This window comes from Coptis chinensis, chromosome 3, assembly GCF_015680905.1.
Source record: "Coptis chinensis isolate HL-2020 chromosome 3, ASM1568090v1, whole genome shotgun sequence".
NCBI lineage: Eukaryota > Viridiplantae > Streptophyta > Magnoliopsida > Ranunculales > Ranunculaceae > Coptis > Coptis chinensis.
The window spans coordinates 20,654,721-20,680,342 of record NC_141458.1 but is presented as its reverse complement, the minus strand read 5'-3'; the positions used below and the strand labels follow the sequence as shown (position 1 = coordinate 20,680,342).

Here is a 25,622-nt window from a genome sequence, read left to right as displayed (position 1 = left end):
ATTATGGGTAGGAGTCGATCAAAGATCTACTCACGCAATCCACATACTAGCGTCCCACCGGGATGTTCAAGACAAGGTGATTACTAAAGAATGTCCCGTCTGGCCCAAATCAGCTTCATCACTAGTTGCAATAATGAATGCTAATGGCCTACAATAAAGCATTTTATCATGATAAAATGGTTTTTCCTACTTAGTGAGCATTTACCTGTAAGAACTTAATTTCTTTAGGCTCCTACACACAAGCGAGTGTAAACTCGCGATCTGCTGAGCTAAGATCGGTCTATTATTAAAGAGTTTTGTTTCCTGCAGCTACACCCCCCTTCCTACAACTATATATCTGTAGGCCCAGCTAACAGAGGCACTGACTTTCTTACCGAAAGAAGGATTTCAAAAGAGTACCGCTTCCTGCTGTATATAAGTGATCTATAACATAGTTCCATTAACTATATATAAGATATCTTATACCATTCTGAGAACAGGGAGAGGTTGTCAGGGGAGTTTATGGAAGAGCATGTTAATGTCTTAGTGCCTTATCTTTTAAAAAAAAAAAAAAAAAAAAAAAAAACTAAGGTTTGGCAAACTACCTGTCGACCTCTTGAGATGCCGCTACTATTGGATGCAACATTTTCTGAATGGTGGGAGTTATTTGTCTCTTTTTCCTTCACAATATGTTCTAAAACTCTCACCCTTTCCTGAGATTCATGTAATTGGGCCAACAAACTCCAAGATTATACTTCTTTGTTCCTCGTTTTGGTATTTTGAAATAGGCCATTGGCGTGACATGCTTCCCTTAGCCTCTAACTTCGCCATACGATTGCTCCGGGGTACCCAAAGCCATAGCAAGAACATCATTGCTTCCCTCAGTCACTACAATCCCCTCATCTACTTGCTTTTTCAGATCATCCTACAATAATAATGAAACCAGTGAATCCCGAGCCATATGTATACAGGTGATATAAAAATAGCTTGATGTATGGGCATGCAAAGGCAGTCTTCCTACTGCCCCGCAAATTAAGAGCAATCAGTGGAAACCACCTACTGCTCAAACCATAAAAATTAACACTGATGGAACAGGTTGGGAAGAATTCGGACCGCAAGCTATAGTTAAAGGCGTTTGATACGCCACAACCTTGGGAAATCTTACAAAAGTCCAAAACAGTTGACAATGGAAACTTACAATTTTTCCTATTACTTCCCTTGTGGCGCCATTTGAATATTCGGCCGTTTTTGTTTTGACGAGCCAATTTCCATTTGACACTCCTATCTTCATGATCAACAAAATGCCTCATCTCTATGGATTTTTTTTTTTCTACACATGAACCATAACAACACAATTAGACATCTAAGTTAGTTTAGTTTGAACGTAAGAAACTACTTAAAATAGTATTTACTAAATGTACTTACAATATCTTCTTCAAGATCCACATAGCCTGATCTGCTCAGTCGGTGTGTATACACATTATTGGATTGCCTTTCAGATTGTAGCAAGTTTAACTCCTTAAAAATTCCAAAGAAGAAAAGACATTAACATATGTATATATATCTAAAATACATTAACAGACAAAAGAAGTAGATATATACCTGGAACTCCGGGGTCAACCTTGATTGCACAAATGCAGTCCAAACCATTATGTCAAGATATTTATACTTTGTAGGTGGCGCCACAAGTAGTTCGAGATCATCTTTGAATGGAAGTATGTACTTAGTAGTCAGAGTTGTCTTAAATGTCCTCCACTTGAGGCCAATATCAGATATAACTTGACCCCTCGTATTTGGATCCAACACAAATCTCGTCTATATCAAATGAATTAAATGGTAAGCCCGCAGAAAATTCATTCTAAAATATATAAATAACAGGCCAGAAAGCGCATATTTCTTTACCTGCATTGTAGCCCATAAATCTTTTTCCAATTGCCCTCCCCAAAAATCTTTTAGTTTGCGCCAATCACTAAACGCGTTAAGTGGGACCATTACTCTTGCCAAAGCCCCTTCATAACCAGCTATCTTCCTGCGTACTGCTCGTGGTGTAGGCCTACCTTTTTTATCATACTCAACAGTAATTACCTTTCCATCCCAATTCTTGGTCATCTCAAGCATTACAGTTGTCCCCCTACTAGCTTTCCTTTTTTTCTGAATGTGGGGTTGATCAACATTACTTCTGTTGTCCTGTGATTCACCATTCCTTTCTGGATCCATTACTATGCTATGAAAAAAACCATACATATCAATAAATATATTGTGCATGGCCTAGAATAGGTAAGTTCAACATGATACGAACAATGCACGAGCATAACAGTATGAATAAACATAGTACAACAATGCAATGCGAGCATAACAGTATGAATAAACATAGTACAACAATGCACCGCAGAAATATATAGGAACAAAAGACACTTACACAAAAATCGAATTACCATACATAGTAATCGATTACATGTCTTTGGCATCAATTTTCAAAACAAACAAAAAAAAAAAGATCATAAGACAAAAAACAGATTTAAATAGTAGCACCATGCAAAAGATCTATCACTTAAATATCATTGTCGGTCAAATCCCCTCAACATCTTCACGTGTGTACATTTTCTCGATTCATTTACAAGCATCCAAAGGTTCATCATAATGCACTACTTCAGATCGGTATGATCTTCAATGCCAAAGATCAAAGAGGTCTTCTTCATTGTCATCAGCATGATAGGTTCTTTGAGGAGCTGCTAGAGCAATGGACCATTTCTGATTGACTGGATCAGGTACATAGAAGACTTTCTTTGCTTGGGAGGCTAAAATGAAAGAATCGGATTTATAGCCAATTCTAGAAAGATCAACTATGGTGAAACCCAACTCATCAACCTTAAAGCCATTCTTGTTGTCAACCCAATCACACTTGAACACTGGGATTTTGAAATGACCATAATCAATCAACCATATTTCCTCAATAACACCATAGTATCCTGCTTAGCAGAAAACAGGATTTTTATCCTTTGCACTAGAGACATGCATTGCAGTGGCCACTAGACTAACACCACTATTCTGACTGACACTTGAAGCATCACGATCCTTTGTGGTAAAATGACAGCCATTAATTGTGTAACCATGATATTTCATTACATGTATACGGGGACCTTGTGATACCCATCTCAAGATTTCTGAGATTTTGTTACCAGAGACGCGCCGATCTTCAAAAACCTGTCCTTAAAAATGTTAGCTACATTTATTAAATAGACACAAAACATGTTTTACTGTTGACAATTGTTACCTCGTTTTTGAGCCAAGAACTAAAAGAACGATTATGTTCATCTTGTAACCATTTCTAAACTTTGGACTGTCGGGGAAATGTTTTCTTTAAGTGGTTCATGTGTCTCCTAATAATTTTCCATACGAACCGCATGGTTAGCTCTAAAATTTCCATAAAGAATTAGAGTAAAGCGTAAAATTTGTAAGTCAAATAGTTAAAGTATAATTACTCAATATATGGCTGAACAACACTTGTATTGTGCAATACATAGCAATGTGCTTGCTCCAAGGACTTAACATCACTGCAATAAAATCACCTCACGGAGGATTCTTTCCGATCCACAATTTCGAGGGTGTGTTATTTTCAATGGGAGAAATTCCAACTGCATCCAATCCAGAGAAGAACTCACTACAAAACTCAACCGCTTCCTCGGCAATATAACATTCCGCCATGCAACCTTCTGGACGGTAACGATTTCTTACTTGACCTTTTAACACCGACATATACCTAAAACACAGAAACCACTCTTTACTTTAAATAATTTAAATTAGTAATAATATTAGAAGAATATTTAATGTTCTTAATACCTCTCAAATCCATACATCCATCGAAAGCAAACGGGACCACCAAGCTGGACTTCTCGAACAAGATGGGACGGTTAAATGAACCATAACATCAAAGAATGGCGATTGGGAAATATTTTTCTAGCAAACACAAGGTGACCACAGATTCTTCCGAACTTCAAGCAATCTAAGAACATCTACTACCTTCGCACATAATTCATGGAAAAATGAGCAGAATTTGATAAGTACAATCCTCACATGTTTTGGTAACACCGATCGTATAGCCACAGGAAGTAATTGCTGCATCAACACATGACAATCATGAGATTTCATACCCCCCAACTTCAAGTCTTGCATAGAAACCAATGCTCTAAAATTCGATGAGTATCCATCTGGAACTTTTAACTTATGCAATGTTTCACACACACTAAATTTCTCTTCTTTGGATAATGAGTAACAAGCTGGTGGTAAGTACGCTTTCTTTTCACTTACATCAGGTACCAATTCATCCCTTAAACCCATCTCCTGCAAATCAAGACGACTATTCAGTCCATCCTTTGTTTTGCCTGGAATATTCAGCAAGGTTCCAATAAGACTCTCACAAACATTTTTCTCTATGTGCATCACATCCAAGTTGTGCGAAGAAGCAAGTACTCCCAGTAGATGAGGTTAAAGAAAATTGACTTCTTCTTCCAACAAATTCTAGCACCATCATCACTAACATCTTCCATCCGCTTCCTCTTTAATGGAGTTGACCTTTTTGATTTATTTTTCTTTTTCTTGGGCTTCTCTTTTTGTATTGGTTTCCCCCACAAGGTTTTGATTCCATCAACCTTTTCTGCCACTTTCTCACCAGTCAAAGGAATAGGTGCTGATCGAAGCTCTTGCTCACCATTGAATGCTTTTTTCTGTTTCCGAAAGGGATGATCTTCTGGAAGGTACATTCTATGGGCCATGTATACATTCTTCCTTGAATGTTTTAATCTACACGATTGTGTCTCTTCACCACATACGGGACAAGCATGATAGCCTTTTACAACACAACCAGATAAATTACCATATGCAGGGAGATCATTAATAGTCCACAACAATACAGCTCTTAATGTAAAAGCCTCTTGTCGATAAGCATCATAAGCTTTAACCCCTGTATCCCACAGTGTTCTTAAGTCATCAATTAGTGGCTGTAAGTAAACATCAATGTCGTTTCCAGGTTGTCGTGGACCTGAAATCAACATCGTTAACATAACAAACTTTCTTTTCATGTACAACCAAGGTGGGAGATTGTAAGTGACTAACATTATCGCCAACAACTATACTTGCTTTGCTCATTGAGCCACGCGGATTGACCCCATCTGCTGAAAGTGCCAAGTTTAAATTTCTTGGCTCTTGGCCAAACTCTGGCCATTTATCATCTACCAACTTCCATGCGGGGGAGTCAGCTGGGTGGCATAACTTATCATCAACCTCTCTCTTGTCAGTGTGCCAAGTCATATGTTTTGATGTCTGTACCGACTGAAACAATTTCTTAAACCTAGGGATAGGTGGAAAATACCACAGAACTTTTGCCAAGACCCCTTTATGTTGCTCAGTCAGGTTCTTATTCACTTTGTATCTTGACTCACCACAAGTAGGGCAATTAGTTTTATTCTCATTATCAGATCCCTTTCTATAAAGCACACAATCATTCGGACAGGCATCTATTTTCTCATAGCTCATCCCATACACAGACAATGTCTTTTTTACCTCTCTCATACTTCGGGGTAGTAAATTATCATCATCAGGTAGCATATCTCCAATGATTTTCAGCAACCGTGAAAAGCTTATGTCAGACCACCCACTCCTTGCTTTCTCATTAAACAATGTAACAACCGCAGATAATTTGGTGAACTTTGGGCAACCTTTGTATAAAGGTTCCTCAGCCTCTTCAAGAATTTTCTGAAACTTTTCGGGATTAGATGAATACTGGTCACAAGCGGTCTGAGCCAATTTTATTGTGCTTGCAGCATCATCTGGGGGTGTGGTATCATCTGCGAGTGCATCATCACCTAGGGCTTCACTCCCAAAATGGTGATGGGTGGGCCTATCTAAAGGCACACTCGAGGGAGCTTGACCAGGAGATTTTTCTCCATGCCATATCCATTTGGTATAACTTCCATCAACACCATGGTAAAACAGATGGAACTCAACATCCTTAGCCACAAATTTATTGAGATTCCCACATGTTTTGCATGGACATGGCATGGGATTATGTTCACCAAACTTCTTTTTGGCAAACGTCATAAAACTTTCAACCCCTTTCTCGTATGCAGTAGTAAACCGATTCAACGACATCCAAAACTTGTCCATTTCTGAATAGCACAATAAAATGCTAGAGACAAGAAATAATCAGAAAGACATTGCCTAATTACCTAAGAATTTTCCTAACAATGCCAATATTATGTAAAAAAACACATGTACAACTTATAAAAAATCGGTATATTTAAGCAAATACACAAAACAAAACTGGAAAATAATAAAGTCTACTTCAAGATTTGTTTTAAATCATTCCTATTAAAATACAAAGAAAATGTTTAGAACTGGAAGTAAGGTAGCTTAATGCATCATAGATAAGTTAAGTTTCCAGCAGATTTGGTAACTAGTGTGGTTCTAAGCTAGACAATGGAAATGAAGCTACCTACTTTAAATTTAATTGATGCAAAAAACGTAAGCCACACTTTAATTTACATTCTAAACAAACATTTAGTCAAACAACTGAGCATCAAAGTTCAAAGTTTCATTAACTAATAGATTCACACCCAAAACTATGACTCTAGCAAGAACCCAGAAAAAAACACAATATTTACATATTATATTGAAAACTAAAACAAACCCCAACCATGTTTAGCAACCGACATGATGCACAATTGAGTAAACACAAAGATATTCACAAAAACAAGAACACTGCAAAAGAGGAAGAAAAATTACCACAGGGAAATACACCAAAGCACTGCAAAAGAAAAGAAGGAAAGTCGCAACTTTGGAGAAGAAAGATGTCTACTTTTGAGCAAGAAGTTTCTATTTTGATGTTTGAAGTATTGTGGGCTGCGAGAAGAAAGATGTCTTCAATTTCCGTTTTAAGCGGGAGACTCAAAACTTTCGGCGTTGTATCCCGCCTATGATTTTAAGTGATATAACATATTTGAGAGAGGTTATCATAGCACATGAGTCAGCCCGATATTAAATATAACAAACTAATTGTATCGGTTTCAATTTTGTGATATGAAATTGCAAAATTAATATATCGATTCTGATGCGCCCGATATTTGAAATTTGAAACCGATATTACAAAACTGGAACCGATATCAGATATTTTGGAGGGGATTATTATATCGGTTTTACTTACAACCGATATTAAGAGATTTTATAACCGATATAAAATCACTGTTTTTTAGTAGTGTGTACAATCACTTGTCCATGGGCTGCGACTTTCCTTTGACTATCTAATAGTCTGTATAAGACATTATTGGAAAAGGTACAATCATTTGGAGCTGGAGTTGCAGCCATAGATGCAGTACTAGCTGCCTCATGTTGGGAACAAGAACTTCCATGCTGGTTTCTAGTACACCAATCCTAAAAAAAAAGAAAAAAAGACATTCATGTCATTTAACTAAAGTAATTGAATACATGTACTTATGTGAAAAAAGAAACCTAAGATTCTAATGGCACATACCTTGATGTCAGCTACAGTACTTTTGAGATACTCCACATCAGACTTGAGGACCTTAATAGTTTGGTCTTTAACATTTCTTTCCTTTTCTAGTTCAGCCAACTTCTCTTGAGCAGGAATTAATGCTAAGACTTGTGTTCGTGAAACAGTAGATCCAACACCTCGAGTACGACCTCCCTTGTCGGGACCAAGAACTTTGGTCAATGGGTCTTGGAGTATGTCTTGAGAGTCCTCTTCAGTTTGAGCAGAATTCAACCGTTTGACTTGTCCCTGCAAAATTATAGATTAGTAAAATATCATACACAATTTAAAGTTTTAGTAAAAGGTAAAACAAGCAATATATACGTGCAAATGAACTTACCATGATTGGAGCGACAATTTTCAATGTTGAACCATCTTTACAAGTATGTGTTTCACTCCAAACATCAACTCTGGTCACAGGTTTTGCACTTGCTTTCCTATTTTTATTCTGCATTTTGATGATGCATACATAAAAGAATTTAGATACATTTTTAATGGAGAGGGAAAAAAAAAATCGAAGTTTTCTATTAACTTCCATACCATCATATGTGCTACCCTAGCACTTCCATGTCTGCCACTTGTATGATAAACATCCAATTCTTGCCTGTTTTTAGCATTAGTTTCCCAAATGTTCATTGTTGTAGCGGTGGCTTCGTAAGCTACAAAATCAGCCCAATCTTCTCTTCTTATACCATCAGGAACATTGTTCAACCTCACCTCATTTGTGTCACAAGTGTCAAAATACTTTTTTCTCAACTTTCCCTTGTACTTCCTAAATGGTTCTTTCAAGCCTTTAAGCCATCTCAGTTTGTACCATAAAGGAAGATTATATTCTTCAGCGTAAGTTCAATACAATCAACTTGTAAAAATGGCGATTACATCTATAAAATATATCTACAGATAATTTGAAAATAGCATTACCTTTATAAGATCCCATAAGTCATTTCCCACCACCTAGCTCTTTGGCTTTACGCCAATCCTTAAAAGTAATGGGAGTATGAGTGCGCACCAAATCTCCACTTTTTGAAGCAAGTTTCCCTGAATTCTCGCCAACAAGTTGACCATGTGAATCAAACTCAATATCCATTATACTGGTCATACAAATCAGCACTGCATATTAATAGGTATACAATATGTACGCAAATTTCATGGACAATTATACAAAAAAAAACATTAAGCACCAATAAAGATATAGAAAACACATAAAGGAAATTAGATAATGATAAAAACATTAACCAACAATTAAATTGTCTTTAATAATTATGAAAACCAACAAGAAGGTAACAGTCATATTAACTATACAAGGTGAACAATGAACCACCAGAATCCATTAAAGCATTATGAAAATTTTGGTTAAAGTAGCAAACAATAGACCATCCTATTAACATCCTAAGCTTTCATTCTCGCCAATGGTGAAGTGTAACTGAATAGGAACTTCAAGTGCATCGACATCCTTAGTCATTGATTTAGGTGCAAAGAAAACATTAAACCATCCGGGCCTCAATGGATCCTTAGAGTAGAACACTCGGTATGCATGAGATGCTAAAATGAAAGGCTCGTCCTCTTCTCCGTTCCTTCCTGTACGAACCGTTATTCATAATGCAAATATTTCTACAAACTGTGAACACCACGCGCAGAGAAATCAATGGGTGTCCACGATTTGGATAGAGAACATACCTTTTAGATCCGGTTTTGATAACTCTGAGAATCCAAGCTTTATGAATCCGAATCAACAATCAACCTCTTGATCTTCTATTGTATTCCTTTAGAACAGATTAGACGTTGTGTGGGCAATGATCTACCAATCCCTTTCTTTCTCTCAAGATTAGAAACGAATTCAGATCTACTTTTCTTGCCTCTTTTTCATAACAATGAATAGTCAATTTTGGCCAGAGAGAGAGAGAGTATTCTATTTATAGGCTACAACAGGGACCATGAGGAGAAATTAGGGTTGGGCCTCCTGACGGGCTTGGGCTTCCCATGTTCGCCCGAACACACAGCCCAAGTCCGTAAACAAATGACTTATTCCACTAAAGGCCATTGTTGCACTACTGCCCTAATCCCAAATTACATGTCAGCATTTATGGGCTCCATATTATATTCTCATTGATCTCCCCGTGTTTAAGATATCGAATGTCCATTGATTAAGTCAAGTTATTGACAACTACATTAATCAACTTCTTATGTCCTTGAGTAGTACCACCCAACCTCATTGTCATGTCGGAATAAATCCACCTGTAGGGTTTACATGACTATCTTTTTTAGCTCCTCAAGGGGACATCATCAACCCGACTTCTTGCGGGACACGGATTCCTTCTATAATCAGCAGCACACCTTACATACAATGTCATTACCCAATCTATCGAGTTTGTTGATTCACAAATGAATCTCACTCATTGATGATTTAAAGCAATGTACAATGCATGTAAGTAGACTAATACCATATTATATCGGATTATGGGAGGACAAGCATCCATAATAACTAATGATATGATTTTGTTCTGTTTTATATATCAAGATAAAAGATAAGAAAAACAACCTCACTTGGTCCTGTTCAATACACACAAAATGTAATAGTGTAATCATATAGTCAAGATAGACTAATACCATAGATTATACTACAACCGTACTAATGGTTTGTCCAAATCTATCTAGGTTGTGAATGATTACTTATACTTTATAAGGTACTAATGATATGATTTTTTGTGTGTTCACATCATATCATCTACAGCATAAAGTATTAGACACATGCATATAACTAATAACATATATAATATACATAACATTTGCCCATATGATTCTCATTCAAAATATAAAGAATTAGAGTTAATACAAAAGTAATGCCTTTAGTATATAACCCTATCACTTCCCTTAAATGTTTCCATGTTCACTATAACCAAATTTGTATCAAGATCAACTTTGCAATTCTACTCCTTTTATATACTCATCACTGCCCCTAGGTTTGGACATCCATGATTTGTCAAGTAGGGTTGACATTCTGAAAATGGAACTTGAAATTATAAAGCACGAAATAATCGAAAAGACTAATTTGTAACCATAACCTATATTTGTACCACCTACATACAAGCATTGTTGCTTTTTTTTTTTTTTTTTTTCTTTTTTTTATATAATGAAGCACAAAGTATTCAAATATCAAGTCAAGCAAATAAGGATATTGAATATGGAAATATGGAACTTTGCAAAAATCATTCAAATATCAGGTCAAGCAAAAAATGTTTGACATGCTAATAACTAAATAGTTCAATTAACACCACATTAATTAATAACAAACACATTTTTAAGTAACCAATTCAAAGAACATTAAAACACCTCAGTTAATTTAGTTTCAAAATATAGAGCAATCTTATAGAAAAATTGCTAAAAAATACATCGAAACACCGAAGTTATCAATGAAGCGAACTTGAATGAATCAAACAATTTTGATTTATGAATTGAAGAAACAATTAATTCATGATTTGAGTTAATTTGATTCGAAATTAATCAGATTAATAAAGAGTGAGATCGCTTGAAATATTAAGAGTGAGATTGATAGAAATATTACTTGATTGACCAAGTTAAGAGTGAGATTGAGAAATGAGGATGCGTCAAGGAGAAAAGTTGGAGGCGATCTGAAACCCTAGTTTTAGTAAAAAAAAAAAAAACAAAAATGAAATGAAAAGTTGGAGCTGAACGGTTGTGTTTTGAAGTGTTCCCACTAATTGAAAGTGTTAACTTTTTAATCATTTTTTCAGCATCAGAAGATAATTCGCCGAGTTGGTTAACTGTTGCCTCTTTTAGGGCTGCAGTTGAGATAGGTCAAAACCATTTACTTTTATTAAAAGGGAACTATTTTAAAGTATTGGAACACCTTTGAAGTGTTCCCATCCAGGAACACACTTTATCCGTTTCAAACCCAATTTATCACCGTTCCTAATTGCGAAAAATGGTGTAGTGATATTAGAGAGATTGGATCGGGCAATTGCAAATGTGGAATGGCTTGACTTGTTTCCTATGGCCAATGTTTCTCATATTGCTCAAATTGTTCTGATCATGTTGCTATTGCTCTTTATATGACTAGGCTGAAGATAGCGGTCCAAAACCGTTTTATTAGATTTCACGATATGTGGAGTCGGGATGCATCTTGTGAAGGAGTTATTAAAAATTGCTGGATCAATCCTTCTCCTGGATCCCCTTCTTTTGTTCTCAATTCTAAGTTTAAGCTTCTCAGATCATCTCTCAGAATATGAAATAGGAAAGTGTTTGGCAATATTTTCTCCCAAATAAAAGCCTCTGAATCTCTCCTCGATCACATCTTTTATTTCAGAACCAGTGAGTGAATCTACCCAACTGAAAATAAAGGATACTAGAGAGAGGATTATAGAGCTCTACCAGCAAGAACAATCATACTGGAAACATCTTTCTCATGCAACTGTTGTGTTGGAAGCTGACAACAATATAATACAAAATGTTTTTGTATGAACCAAATTTCTACCTTATGAACTTACTAGTCTTTATTGTGATGTTCCTTATCTCTCCTTTCTTTTTCTCCTCCCTTTTCTCTTTATAGTGCCCTTCCTCTCTCCTTGTTCGTTGATCTTTCCCTCTATCCTGTGATCGCTGCCTTTCCACCTATCACTTTAGGGGTTCCGTGGACTTGTTATAGTGTTTCATGTCCCTCTTCCCTTATCATACGCTCCGCTAGGTCACAAAGACCCTCCTCTGTCACATGTCCCTCTGATGCCCATGTCCCTTTAGGGTTTCACAGACTTGATCCAGTACTACATGTTTCTCTTCCCTTACTCCACCCCCCCCCCCCCAGGGCTAGAAGACATGTCACCTTTTATAGGTCCTAAATTAGGCTGACACAGATGCCCCCTCTCGGTTCCTGGGACGGTATCGAGAGTCTAGTTCGGGGGACCGAGAACCACACTGTCCTCTAGTTCCACGATCCCTTCGCCTTCTAATATCTTCATGCCGATATATGCTCTCTCTCTCTCTCTCTACAATCACGTGTTCGACCTTGATCTGCATGCGTACTTTCCCCCCTGGCACATGTCATGAGCATATGCAGAATTTGGCTTTTTGATTTTCATGATCCACGCGTCGTTCATCATCTGGTCCCTTTTTCTGGCTTTTTGATTTTAGCATCTCGGAAATTACCTTTGTACCCCTGACATTTCAAATCCTGCTCAAACTTTCTCCTTTTCTTCTACCACCTCTTCATTTCCTCCTTCACTCTACTAAACCTCCAAACCAGTTTCTTCTTCACTCCTCTCTTTCTGTCTCACTCAACCCTTCCACCATATTCCTTCTCTCCAGTGATATCCCCACTAATCTTCCATTCTCATTCGTATCTAGGCCTTCTCCCCTTTCGATCGTTGCTGCTTCACACATCAAGTTCATTATTTTCTCCCTCTTCTCTTTCATCACTTTCCATATTCTTTTGAGTAGTTTTCAGCACTTTTTGATATCTACACACTTGCCATTTAGATATGTTTCTTTCTTGTATCTATATTTGGTGTTGTTTTCAATCATGTCTGATTCTGATTTGGCGAGTTCATCCGCCGCCAGATCTGATGGATCGGAGTCTCCAAAGTCTAGGTCTAGGTCTAATAGCCTAATCCCTGCTAGGTCTAAGTCCCCAGACTCCTCCACTTCGGGAAGCGGTAGTCCCACCGTGGTCGCCTCCACTTCGGGGAGACAGCATAACCTTCCTTCTCCTCCTTTGTACTATCGTAGACCTAACCTAGACGCGGTCAAGGCTGCTTACGGCATCCCAGATGACGTGATCTTAGAACACATGCCTGGCGTCACCCATTTCCCCCCTGGTCTAACCGCACCCGGGGTATCTGGTCACTACTGTAGGCCAAATAGTGGTCGACCTTTGTTTTCCCTTGTCTTTGCTAGACGTGGAGGTGTGCAATCACTTCAACATTCCGCCATGTCAAGGCATCGACAACTTCTAGCGGGTAATGTATGCTGCTAGCCACTATAACAAGATAAATTCCCCCAAAATCCAACTCCGTGACATAATCGCTCACTATAATATAAAGAAGAGCACCAAGTTTGGGAGTGTAGGCTATCAGTCATATACAGTGTTCGTCCGCAGAAGAAGTCATTTGTTCTTTGCCTCACTACTTCTGACAAAGTGTGGCACCACTATCTGTTGTATGTGTCGGGGAGCTTTCTTTCAGTGGACATACCTCCCGAAGTTTCTCTAAGGCATTATCGCTTCCTCCAGAGTGGTAAGTGTAACTTATCCGCTCATGTAACTTCTTACCGATCTTATTAGTGACATGCTTAATTTTCTTTGACACAGGTTGGAAATTTGATTCTCAGTCCTAGATATGCGCCGGTGTTTCTTCAGAGATCTTCCAAAGGCTCCGCGATGCCCAATGCGATGTTCTCGATATTGATCTCGACAAAGGTACCCCTCTCCTCCTAGACCCTATTCTTAAGGACTTTGACAAATACCAGGGCCCTTTTTATCATCTACCACTGCCTAAGGAGAGGTTACCCAAACCCTCACCGCCCAAAGCCAAGAAAAGGAGGTTTGGTTACACTAAGAAGATTTCAAATACGTAGGTAGTTGCCAAATGAGCGGCGGCTTCTCAGCTTCACAGCCATACCCATGACACTTCCCCTTCCACCCTAGAAGACACCCCCGTCCCATATTCTTCCCTCGCTGACTGGGAAGGCGATTTTGAAGGCACCGACCCCCACTCCCCTCTGCACTCAACAACCATGGACATTAGCAAGTTAAAACTTTGGGACATCAACTCAGATGACGAGCCTGCTGACCCTGCTACAAAGGGGCCACCCGATAAGAAGTGCAAGACTGCGGTGACTACCGCTTCCCCTTCTACCCCTCCAACACTTGCTCAGCGGGCTGTGGCTCCCGCACGTCACCCTGGTAAGGATCCTGTTCTAACTAGGCCTGAAGTCTGGCATCCAGAGTTTAGGGCTCGGGATCGCGCGGTCACCACTCGAGATTCTGCCTTGGATAACCCTGTGGTGGCCGCCACACTATTCTTCAGCCCCCACCTCCCCAGAGACCAGGCCTATGGCGACTCTGGCACCTTTGCCTCCCACCATGCCTCCATCTATTCAGGATGAGAAAAGGTGTGACTTTTGCTCTTATTGCCCGGCCTTCTGCTTTTTTACTTGAACTCATCTAGTTGTCCTTATTTGTTCAGCTGAGCTTGGATATTGGATATGTCATCCGTGGTCTAACCAGCACTCTGGACACCCTGGAAATGGTGAAACAAAAGATCCATGGTCATGAAGGGTGGAAAGCGCGGTATGTCCGATTGGAGAAAGAGCGCGATGACCCTCGTCTCACAGCTCTGAAGTCTCACAAAGATATGCAGTCTGCTGAAGAGGCTCACCGCAAACAGGTGGCTGACTTTGAAGCTTGAATGGAGAGTCAAAAGGAAGCAGGGGAGGTTGCTGCCCGGGCTACTTTGGACCAGTCGTTGAAGGCCGCCTCTGAGTGCCTCCGAGACTTGGCTGAAAAGAAAATAGCCTGGGAGCTTAAGCAGCAGCTGGAAGATCTTACTGCAGCCGAGCGACTCCTTCCCTTGCCCTCTTCCGCTCTTGCAACAGACTTTGCTGCGGGAGATAGAAACTTAAGATTTAGGATAGAAACTTCACATTCAACACAGTTCACCTTTAGTTAGTATGAGGTTCCTTGGAGAGAGTGATGGGAGGTGGTGTGTATATGTGAGTGTGTGCTGGCAGGTGGTGGTGGTAGTGTGTGTGTGTGTGTGTGTGTGTGTGTGTGTGTGTGGGTATGTTGGATTGGTGGTGTGTGTGTTGAGTGTGCTGGATTAGTGGTGTGGTGGTGACTACCTGCTGCTGCTGGGTGTTGCTGGGTCATGTTGAATTGTGTGGTGGTCTAGTGCAGGTAGTGTGAAGTGTGGAGGAGTGTTCTGCTGGTGACTGCTGTTGCTGCCTCTGCCTACTTGCCTGCTGGTGGTGGCTACTACTCCTGCTGCTTCAGTGCGATGGGGTTGTGTGTGTGTGTGTGTGTGTGTGTGTGATTTTTTGTGTGTATTATTTTATTTTGTGTGTGTGTGTGATTTTGTGTGTGTGCTGCTATGATTTTATGTGCGTGTGTGATCCGAGTATGGGAAAATATAGAAATAGAATTTATCCCAGGCATAATGACAAAAAATTGAAATATTATTTGCTATGGGAAAAAAACCATGTAAACAAACACTAGCAAAACTGGCAAATCCCATATTTTTTCACTAGAAATTTTTGCAAACAAACACTAACAAACTGAAATTTTCCCATTACAAATTAGCATGGCAAAGCTCTAGTGGGAAAACACTGGCAAATCTAATATTTTCCCACTAGAGGTTTGCCACTAAATAAACACAGCCTTAAGCAACTATAGTCCATAGTCCATGCAACAACACTTCATCACTACCCATTACCTCTATGCAAAAAAGTTCCAACTACTAAGCTACTCTTCATGACTTCATATACTATGTCGATCTTCATACTATGATCTTCTATTATGATCAACTTCATGACTTCATATTCGAAATAGTTTAATTCATGTAAGCTTGGATTGAATAAATTTTGTTCTTTTTCTGATTTGAACACGATTGCATGATGCGACTTGTCATAGAATAATATTCTAGCTTTAGAGCATTCCCAATGCAAGTGACTTTAAGGGCAAATAACAACTTGTCACCCTTATGAGCTAAAAACAATGGGTCACGGTATTTACACCCCACTTTATGGTCAGGATTGGCACCTCTTTGACAAAATGGTACATGAATAATGGTTATTCCCTATATGTCTTTTTACACCCCACGTGCCTGATAGTTCAATAGCAGTGAGTTGCCGTGAGATCTCACATTCTATGACATTGAGTTGCCAACATTCTAGGACATTAAGTTACCGCGAGATCCCATAATCTATGATATTGGGTTGCCGCGAGATCCCACATTCCACGGCAGCGCATTGTCGTAGATGATTTTTTTTTTTTTTTCACAAATTTTTAATACATTCGAGATATGGATACCTTTCTTCTTTAGAGATTTTCTTCATACGCTCCAAGAACATCAAATCAATGGAAAAAAAAATGTATAATCGAGGCAGTCTTGCTATCTCGCGGTAAAAATTTTCATGTTATACGCTCTAAGAAAAATTTGTGATCAAGTTGATGAAGAAGAGTTTCGGTAATTAATACACGCAAAGACTCTATTGTAGTGAACACAACCATCTCGCGACAACTGACTTTTTCTTTGCAGTGGCTATCAAAAAAAATTTAAAACAAAAAAGTACTCACGTTAATAACCTTCCATGGATTTGCTATCTCGCGGCAACTCCTTGTTGTGGGCATTACCTTTTCCCGACAACTTCTTCTTGTAAGTGATTTGTTATATGATTAATGGAGGGGTGCCAATCCCATAAAGTGGGGTGTAAATACTGCGACCCAAAAACAATATCCCAATGTAAGGGTGACAATGATGGTAGTTTTTCATTAAGTAATAATGAGGGTAGTACTCGCTGCATGAGATAGTTGCCGACTTGTGATCTTTAGACGAAACCTTTTATTCCATCTCAAGTTTTTTTTTTGTTCGGTCAAGATGTTTCATCCCATCTCGAGTGTTTTTTCAATGATTTTTTTTTCTTCCGGACAAATGTTTCATTCCATCTAAAGCGTTTCTTTGGTTTTTTTTACATTCAGACATCCTGTCCAAAGTTTAAAGTCACCTCTGCAAGTTGTTTCTTGCATTGAGAATGCTCTTACTAACATAAATATGCAAACCATGCTACGTATCAGTTTTTGTTGTCTTCAAACCCGTCGCTCGAGATCGGTAAGTAGCATGACTTCTTTGGATTTTAATTGTAAACAATAAGGTGTGAATGTACTAGAGTGCAACTGATCAACCATATGAGATTAACATCCTATTGGATATTATCTTTCAGCCTTGTGATCTTGGTCTTCTCGAAGAAACTAATGTTAAACTTGTCCATCGGTAGAAAAACAGTGGCTAGTAGACACATTTTATCAAAGAAATGCATGTAAAATGGAGGAAGATTCGTGTTGCGGCAGCATAGGACCAAATTTGCACATGAAATGCACTCTTTACAACTAATAGTTCTTGCACGTTAAAGAAATGATTTTGTAATCGTGCTTCCCTTTCCGTTTCCAACTTTCCATGTTCTTCGAGAGATAATGGAGCATGCACCAGATTTACACACGTTGCTCATCTTTTGTAGTACATAATATATTTATTATTATTTTGACCAGAATTGAAATGCTTTAAAATGTTTGGAAATAAAAACAAAAAAAAAAAAAAAAAAAAAAAACAAAACAAATTGCCACTATATAGCAGTAGTACTATTCATGGTATTATATATGGAGTAATACTATACTTTCTCCTATACTTAGAGCATCTCTAGATGGTAGTACCCCCTTCCAAATTCTCCAAATTTGTATCTAAAACTCGAAATTTTGTGAAAATCCAACTCTAGGTAGAAGAAAATTTGGGTTGCATCACTTGTCTAGCCGTATCCTTGGAAGCAAATTTGGGATTTCGAATGCGGAGCGACAGTGGTAATGTCGCCCCAATTTTTTTTTTTTTTTTTTTTTTTACTTAGACCAGCACTCTGTGCCATTACTAATGTCGTGTGCCATTGCCACTGTCGCGTGCTCCAACGGGCAAAAAACGATCGGAATTCTATATCCATATATCTACACTCATTTCCTTATTCATTTTACATACACTTAACCCAAATATTCTTATCAAACAACTCAACCATTTCACATCAATCCTCAACAAACAACACACACACATTGCCAAAAATGGATCATGAAGTGTATGAGTTTTTTCCTCTTCAATCTTCATCTTCATCTTCATCTTCATCGTCGTCTTCTTCTTCATCTTCCCCGGCGGAAGACTCGGTAGATAGTCTTGATGAAGAATTTGTTAACGCCATTCCCTTTATGAAGCACAATTTCACTGTACTTGCACAAGCACAAGTACATGCTCCGAAGGCACCACATGGTAGTTCAAAGAAGGGTCGAAAAGTGAAACATAGAAACTATGCTTTGACTTTGGAAATCTTAAAGGCCAACTACTTCGTCGATCATCCTGTTTTTCCGAAAGAGGATTTCAAACAACACTTTCGTATGAAAAAATCTTTATTCCTTCACATCTTCAACGATATTCATACTCATTTTAAGTACTTTCAGCCTAAATTTAACAATGCTGATAAACCTGGGATAAATCCTCTGATCAAGGTGGCTATAGCTTTGTGTATTCTTGGTTATGGTACGGTGGCTGATCAAATTGACGATCAATTATACATTTCCGAACAAACTAAAAACCAGGTGTTGATGCATTTCTGTGCTGCAATTATCAAATTGTACAATTTAGTCTACTTGCGAAGGCCAAATATTATAGATACAAAACATTTGCTTGCACATTCTGCCAAACGTGGATGGCCGGGTATGTTGGGAAGCATTGATTGCATACATTGGGAATGACATAATTATCCAACTAAATGGCAAGGTGCTTACAGTGGTTGTTATGGAAAACCATCTGTTATTCTTGAAGCTGTTGCAACCGAAGACCTGTGGATATAGCATTCTTTTTTTGGGATGTCAGGGTCATACAATGACATCAACATATTGGACAACTCACTGGTATTTAAGCACGTTATCAATGATACTTCTCCACCTGTTTATTTTGATGTAAATCAACATAGCTATAATATGGGTTATTATTTAGTTGATGGTATCTATCCTGACTATGCGGCATTTATACAAACAATTTCAAAACCTAATGCTCTAAAGATGAAGTGGTTCACAATAATGCAAGAAGCTGCAAGGAAAGATATTGAAAGAGCTTTTGGGGTTTTGCAATCTAAATTTGGGGTTTTGGTAAAAGCTTGCAAATTATGGCATGTGGAGACAATGGATACTGTTATCAGAATATGTATCATATTGCACAATATGATAATCGGAGCTAAGAATAAAAATTATGAAATAAGGAGGTACATTCCTGATCCAGAAAGGCAACCACAGATCCCACCTACTCGGGAACACTACATTGAGGGGACTCTACGAGTTCAATCAAAGACTATGCATGATAGACTTAAAAACGACCTTGTCAAGCATCTATGGAGCATTAGGGGTGATCGACGTTGATTGTTGTAATTTAATTTAATTTTGTAGATGCATGTTTCTTCTTAATCATCAATAAACAATCTTATCAATTTCTATTTTATTATATATATTTTTTAATTTAAACTAACATATATTTATATAAAATAAAAGTTCATTCATATTAAAAAATATATATTGCGTTACATAGTCATAGAAAATAAAATGATTAACCACTCATAATTTTTTCCATTACAACACCCAACCACTCATATTTTCCACGCACTAAACACTTCAATAGATCAATACCTTTTCTTTCAAGGTTTGCTAACTTTTTCAGCTCTCTAGCACCATCACAACCATTTGGGCATGGTATCTGTGCATAGGGGCAATACCTATACCAATGATCATCACCACAACACGTGCATATCAACAAACTGTCTCTCTCTATATATATATTCCATACCAGGGCATATATCATACATGCATTTCAAAAATCTTACTTCTTCACCATCTTCGTTACAACTTCTACATATGAGCATATAATATTGGCAATGTGGTGCTTTAGGACACCTTGCATTCATATACTTACATGATAATGCAAGGTGTTTTCTTGAGGTGCAAATTTGACACCTCTCTTGATCGAGTGTATCAAAATAACATGATTGTTGAGTTGATTCGCCAACGTCGGTATATTGGCTAGTATTTTGCAATGATGAAGGAGAAGCCATGGTAAAATAAAATGGTTGTAAAGATAGTTTTGGAGTGTTGGGTGAGAATGAAGCAATTTGTGAAAATTTTGACTTTTAACTCGATAGCGCGTGACAGTGGTACTGGCGCGCGTGGTAGACCATACATTATTAAAGTTTGCGTCCGATATTTGCAACCACCTAGAGTTGCTCAAAATTTGCACCAATTTCTTCAAATTTCGCCTTCAAATTTGGAGGTGATACTACCACCATCTAGAGATGCTCTTAGAATCCATTTTTTCTACAATTTTTGTAATGCTTAGTTTGCTTCTGGCCTTATCGGTGCATGCCACGTGTACAACTAACAAACAAAAAGTAGTGCAAAACTGGATACTATTATCAATTACGAATCTACCTATTTTGCCCTCTTCTGCCACCACCTCAAAACCCATCAATCCACCACCACCCACGAGCCAAATCGTACTCGTTTTTTAAAATTCAGATCCAAATAAGTGGGAACTCCTCCAATCAACTTCACTTGTCAACTTGGCTAAAATTTGAAAAACCAAAACAAAACCTTCAATACAATATGAATTGTGTAGTCTGATTTGTTGCTAACCATTAGAAAGAACAATTCAATTTCATCTTAAACTTTTGAACTTCTTTATATTAACCTTCTCCATTTTTTGAACTGCATGCTTAAAGAATAAATTGGGTCAGAATGGAGAAGAAGACAATAGGGTCACTAAAGTAATTTTAATTATTTTTATAATATTTATTTTGCCTAAACATTGTGTGGGCCATTACTAGACAAAACTATGTTCAGAAATTTCAAAAATGGGCTCTCACTTAGTGTTTATTTGTTGGTAAAACTATTAGTACTTAGAGCATCTTTAGGAGAGACACTATCCTAGCATCAAAACCAAATTTCAATAATTTGGTGTTTTTTCATCTTCAGGAGAGACACCTTTTGATAAAAACACCAAAGCAAACACCAAATAGGCCAAAATTTGGTGTTTGTTTTGGTGTTGTATCAAATCTCTCTCACGGTTTTGGGAAAACCGCGTGGTGTTTCAAACACTGCATGGGCTTGGGCTAGAGTATGGGCTTCAATGACGCGGTTTTGCAAAAACTGCATGGGCTTGGGCTTAAAAATGAAGAGAGCCACGTAGGACACATGGGATTAAAAGATGGTAGCACGCGGTGTGCGACACACCGCGGTTCTGGAAAACCGTGTGGGCATGGGCTTCTATGGTGGGCGTCTATGGCGTGGTTTTGCGAAACCAGTGTGGACTATATGGCGCGGTTTATCCAAAACCGCAGCATTTGATGTCAAATTTTTTATATCACTCTTGAAGTTGGTTGGTGTAAGTTTGGTTTGGTTAAAAAATTTGATGTTTTTTTGGTATCGCTCCTAAAGATGCTTTTATAAGAAATTATATATATATATATATATATATATATATAGTCCTTCTTTTAAAAGTAGCTACTTAAATTAACTTAAAAATAAATATATAAGTAAAACTTCACCTACAATATGAATTTAAACCTATTTTTTGTTGGATATTGTTTCGACCAAATATGATCAAAACATTAAGTGGTGACGAAAGAGATTAATAACGTAGAAAAGTAGTGAGAAATGTGATGGTAATCAAGAGAATAATGAGACTGTACCTTTCGGTTGCCTACGTATCCAAATTATCGATGAGATCAAGTCTTAAGAACATAGTTCTGTATGAAAAATAATTTAGTATTTATATAGGTACAGTAGAGACTCCTTGTAGCTCAGGTATTCTTGTAGCTTAAGTAATTATAATTGAAATTGAATATAACTCTCAACTGATAATTATCTCTTTGATAAGAAACGAATTTGGACATAAATTAATGTACGTTAGTGGCAAGCCATGTGGCTAAGGTTCAACCTTAGACACATGAGTTAATGGGCATGTACATTGATCCATGGTATTGTAAATTGGGCTTTAGCCCTATCGATTAAATGAATAAAAATGGAGACCCCTACTAATGGACGTTTGCCACGTATGTGGGGGTCGAAACACAGCCCCCCTCTTTGGCATGCGAACAAAGTTCATATGGCAAAGAAGAGAAGAAAAAATCAAGGAAAAAATGGAAAAAGAAAAGAGTGAGCGGAATGTATAACAAAGTGTCGTGTGAATATAAACGATAGGAAAATAGACTATCAGGAAAAAATCGATCGTGAATTATTGTGAACGAAATAATGTCAAATTAACATATATGGGATGCAATGTAGTTAAATGAAAGATGACTGAAGTGAGAATTGAAATGAGTGGCACAGAAAAAATTGCAAAAGAAATTGATGGCAAAAACTGTACCGAAATAATTACATAATAATAATAAAATTGATTATGACTACTCATGCCAGTAGAAGATTTATATATATTAGGATTAGACAGTTAAAATTAAATGTAGGGGCAGTTTAGTAATAATAGAAAGAAAAGGAAGTTAAAAACGAATTGGATTCGAATGTAAAGACTTTAGCAACTAAAACTGAATGCCAACTTCGAATTAGATAATAATTCGAAATAGATAAGAATTTGGATTAAATAAGAATTCAGATTAGATAAGAGTTTGGATTAGATAAGAACTTGGATTAGATAAGAATTCGGATTAGATTAGAGTTTAACCAGCAACGTAAAACTAGATCGACAAAATATTATATAAGTGCGGGCTAAGCTCCATATACAAAACAGTAGACGGGAAAAAAAAAACTAAGTAGAGAAAGATATACAAGGGTGAGTGATATGGCATGGCAAGGTAGCAGGTGATGAGGAATCGGAAATCAAGTTTCGAATCAGTGGAGACGTTTATGCGCAGACAACGAAAAGGAAAAGGTGAAGCCGATGCATGCATGGTATTCTCTTCTTCTCTCGTTCGTATTTGACATCTTTATTTATCGTCTCCTTTACTTGCTCCAAAATTTGGTAATCAATTCCAATTATAGAACTGAAGTTACAATAAAACACCCTTTACTGGTTTCACTTAGGCGTCTGCTCAACACAGGAGGTTTTCACTTCCAGTTCATCCAGTATAATCACGTGATGCACTTTTACTGTTTTTTTGTCCAATGCACTTGGATAATTTCAATTACATAGTTAGTTTCGTGTCAGGGACCTCACTCTTAATTCATGTGACATCCTCATGTTTATGTTATGGCATGAAGCTGCCTTAGTACACTAATAAGATATACATCATCAGGATTCTCTTTTGATCTCATTGTTACTTTGTTTGCCTCTTCTCAAAACTATAGGCGTTCCTGCCTCTTCTCACAACTATAGGCATGACATTCAAGTATTCAACCATATGAACCTCATCGATTAATTATCAAAGCACAACCCACGCTGACCTTAAAAATTGAGGTAACTTGCTGGAAATGTAAGTGGGATAATTGGGGCAAAAAATTGTGGCAAGTGGGGTATATATTGCTACTGTTGAAGAGAGTCATATCAAACAAAAGGAAATCTATTAACTAAGGAACCAAAGAGATAAAGACAAAGTAAAATGGGAAGGCATACAAATAGCGAACAGGAGCTTAACTTAATATCAATGAACTTTATGTATGAGGGAAACTAATCTAGGAATTGTATGTGTGTTTATAAAACACTTGGTGGGTCTGATCATTAGAAATTTACAAGTCTGTCATCAGAATTGTACTTGCAGGAAAAGAGGATCTGGGAAGATGACATTATTGACACAAGATGAGCCAATGAGGAATTCAAAGATGTTGATGGAAAACACACTGCCAAGCAAGTCGCAAGAACGAAGTAACCACCGAAAATTGACAAGTACCATCTCATGTAACACCATGCACGGAGGGAAACCGTGAAACATGTTAAAAGGAAGGAATTAACGTTAATTTGTAAGCTGTCGAGCATATTAACAAAAACAGTGAAAGAAATTCGTGGATGAACGCGATTTTTTTTTTTGTAAGTGTGACGCCCAAACTACGAAAAATTGCGGAGATTATGACAAAGTGGTGTCAATGACTTCTGATAGCCATATAAGGAGTATGCCAATATTTGTTATTAGTTATTTTAAAATTTGGTTAAGTCAGAAAGACTAACGAAAAGTTTATTTTTGTCGTCATAGGTAGAAATGGCAGTATGACGGGCGAAAGAAATTCACGAAAAGGCCGTGAAGAAAAAGTTTCGCTCCATATGATCTCAATGCCTTAGAAGAAATAAAGAAGGTGAAGAGAATTTTTGCTCAGAAATTTGACGTAATGTGAATTTGCGCCACACAGAGAAACGGCGGTTTTACGAGCAAAATATATTCACAAAAAGTCGATGGAGAAAAGTTTCGTGCAGAAAGGTGTCAATTAATGTCATGGAAGAATTAAATAAGCTGACAGAAGTTTCGTTGAGAAAATCGGCTTAATGCCTTAGAAAAAATAATAAAGCTGTCGGAAAGTTTCAATTCTCTCGGAAAAATTGGCTCCATGCCTTAGAAAAAATAAGGAAGATATAAAAAAAATTCGCTTGGAAAATTTCTTGGAGAAAGATCAGCATAATGCCTTGGAAAAAATAATGAAGCTGTCAAAAAATTTCGCTCGGAAAATATCTCGTAGAAAGATCGGCACAATGCCTTTGAAAAAATAATGAAGTTGTCAAAAAATTTCACTCGGAAAATTTCTCGAAGAAAGATCGGCACAGTATCTTAGAAAAAAATAATGAAACTATCGGAAAATATATAACCTAAAGCGCTAAGCGAAGCGAAAGCAGAATTCGAAGAAGAAAACAAAGATTTAATCGAGCGACCGTAAGACAATTTACAGAGACAATTGATTAGGTAATTGTGTGAATGTAATACCATAGAGCTAAAAATTCTTTTGATGAAAAATAAAAATAAAGTATGGGTTTGCTATTGAATATTGTTGTAATGTCAGATAACGTACCTGTGGAAAACTGACAATGTTATTGATTTATGTAGTTGAAATGAAATAGAATGAGATGCCCTCATGTAGAGAAAAATGCCCCAATGCTAACTTAACTTGGCAAAATTAGACTCAGCGAGCATAAAAACATTCAAACTTAAACTGACGAAGCTAAACATGGTAACTTGGACGGAATTTGTCGTAGCAATAGTAACGGACTAAGCGATTGTAAAACGTTCAAACTGAGACTGACGAAGCTAAACGTAGTAATTTCATCAGAGTTGTTGTAACGAAAGTAGCGTACTAAGCGAGCGTAAAAGCGTTCAAACTTAGACTGACGAAGCAAATCATGGTAACTTCGTCAGATTTTGT

The 25,622-nt window shown here is 37.6% G+C and overlaps 4 protein-coding genes across 4 annotated transcripts; 2 read left to right on the top strand and 2 right to left on the bottom strand.

The window, feature by feature from the left end:
* Positions 1–790: 790 nt before the first annotated feature.
* On the bottom strand, positions 791–6,977 carry LOC147508546 (uncharacterized). Its single transcript, XM_086597246.1, has 5 exons — positions 6,760–6,977; positions 1,882–2,203; positions 1,582–1,794; positions 1,405–1,497; positions 791–904 (listed from the first exon to the last, which is right to left on the bottom strand). Exons 2-5 carry the CDS (start codon positions 2,194–2,196, stop codon positions 791–793), a joined length of 735 nt encoding a protein of 244 aa, XP_086453372.1. The 5' UTR covers positions 2,197–2,203; positions 6,760–6,977.
* Positions 2,647–6,209, bottom strand: LOC147508547 (uncharacterized). The gene is given in 8 exon segments (XM_086597245.1): positions 2,647–2,948; positions 3,033–3,183; positions 3,616–3,739; positions 3,956–4,436; positions 4,439–4,497; positions 4,582–5,098; positions 5,101–5,116; positions 5,119–6,209. Coding segments are annotated over 8 exon segments (2,673 nt in total). The 5' UTR covers positions 6,142–6,209.
* Positions 6,978–18,491: 11,514 nt separating the features above from the next.
* LOC147508545 (uncharacterized) lies at positions 18,492–19,034 on the top strand. The gene has a single exon (XM_086597244.1). It carries the CDS (start codon positions 18,492–18,494, stop codon positions 19,032–19,034), a length of 543 nt encoding a protein of 180 aa, XP_086453370.1.
* A 309-nt stretch (positions 19,035–19,343) lies between these two features.
* Positions 19,344–19,697, top strand: LOC147508544 (uncharacterized). Its single transcript, XM_086597243.1, has one exon. It carries the CDS (start codon positions 19,344–19,346, stop codon positions 19,695–19,697), a length of 354 nt encoding a protein of 117 aa, XP_086453369.1.
* The last annotated feature ends 5,925 nt before the right edge of the window (positions 19,698–25,622 follow it).

Excerpts from the sequence above, each read along its gene's own strand:
- LOC147508546 (XM_086597246.1), bottom strand. The coding sequence starts at position 2,196 with ATGGATCCAGAAAGGAATGGTGAATCACAGGACAACAGAAGTAATGTT. Across the intron at positions 1,795-1,881 it reads ATTTATGGGCTACAATGCAG|ACGAGATTTGTGTTGGATCC; the intron begins GTAAAGAAATAT and ends CATTTGATATAG. Across the intron at positions 1,498-1,581 it reads GGTTGACCCCGGAGTTCCAG|GAGTTAAACTTGCTACAATC; the intron begins GTATATATCTAC and ends GGAATTTTTAAG.
- LOC147508545 (XM_086597244.1), top strand. The coding sequence starts at position 18,492 with ATGAAGCACAATTTCACTGTACTTGCACAAGCACAAGTACATGCTCCG.
- LOC147508544 (XM_086597243.1), top strand. The coding sequence starts at position 19,344 with ATGAAGTGGTTCACAATAATGCAAGAAGCTGCAAGGAAAGATATTGAA.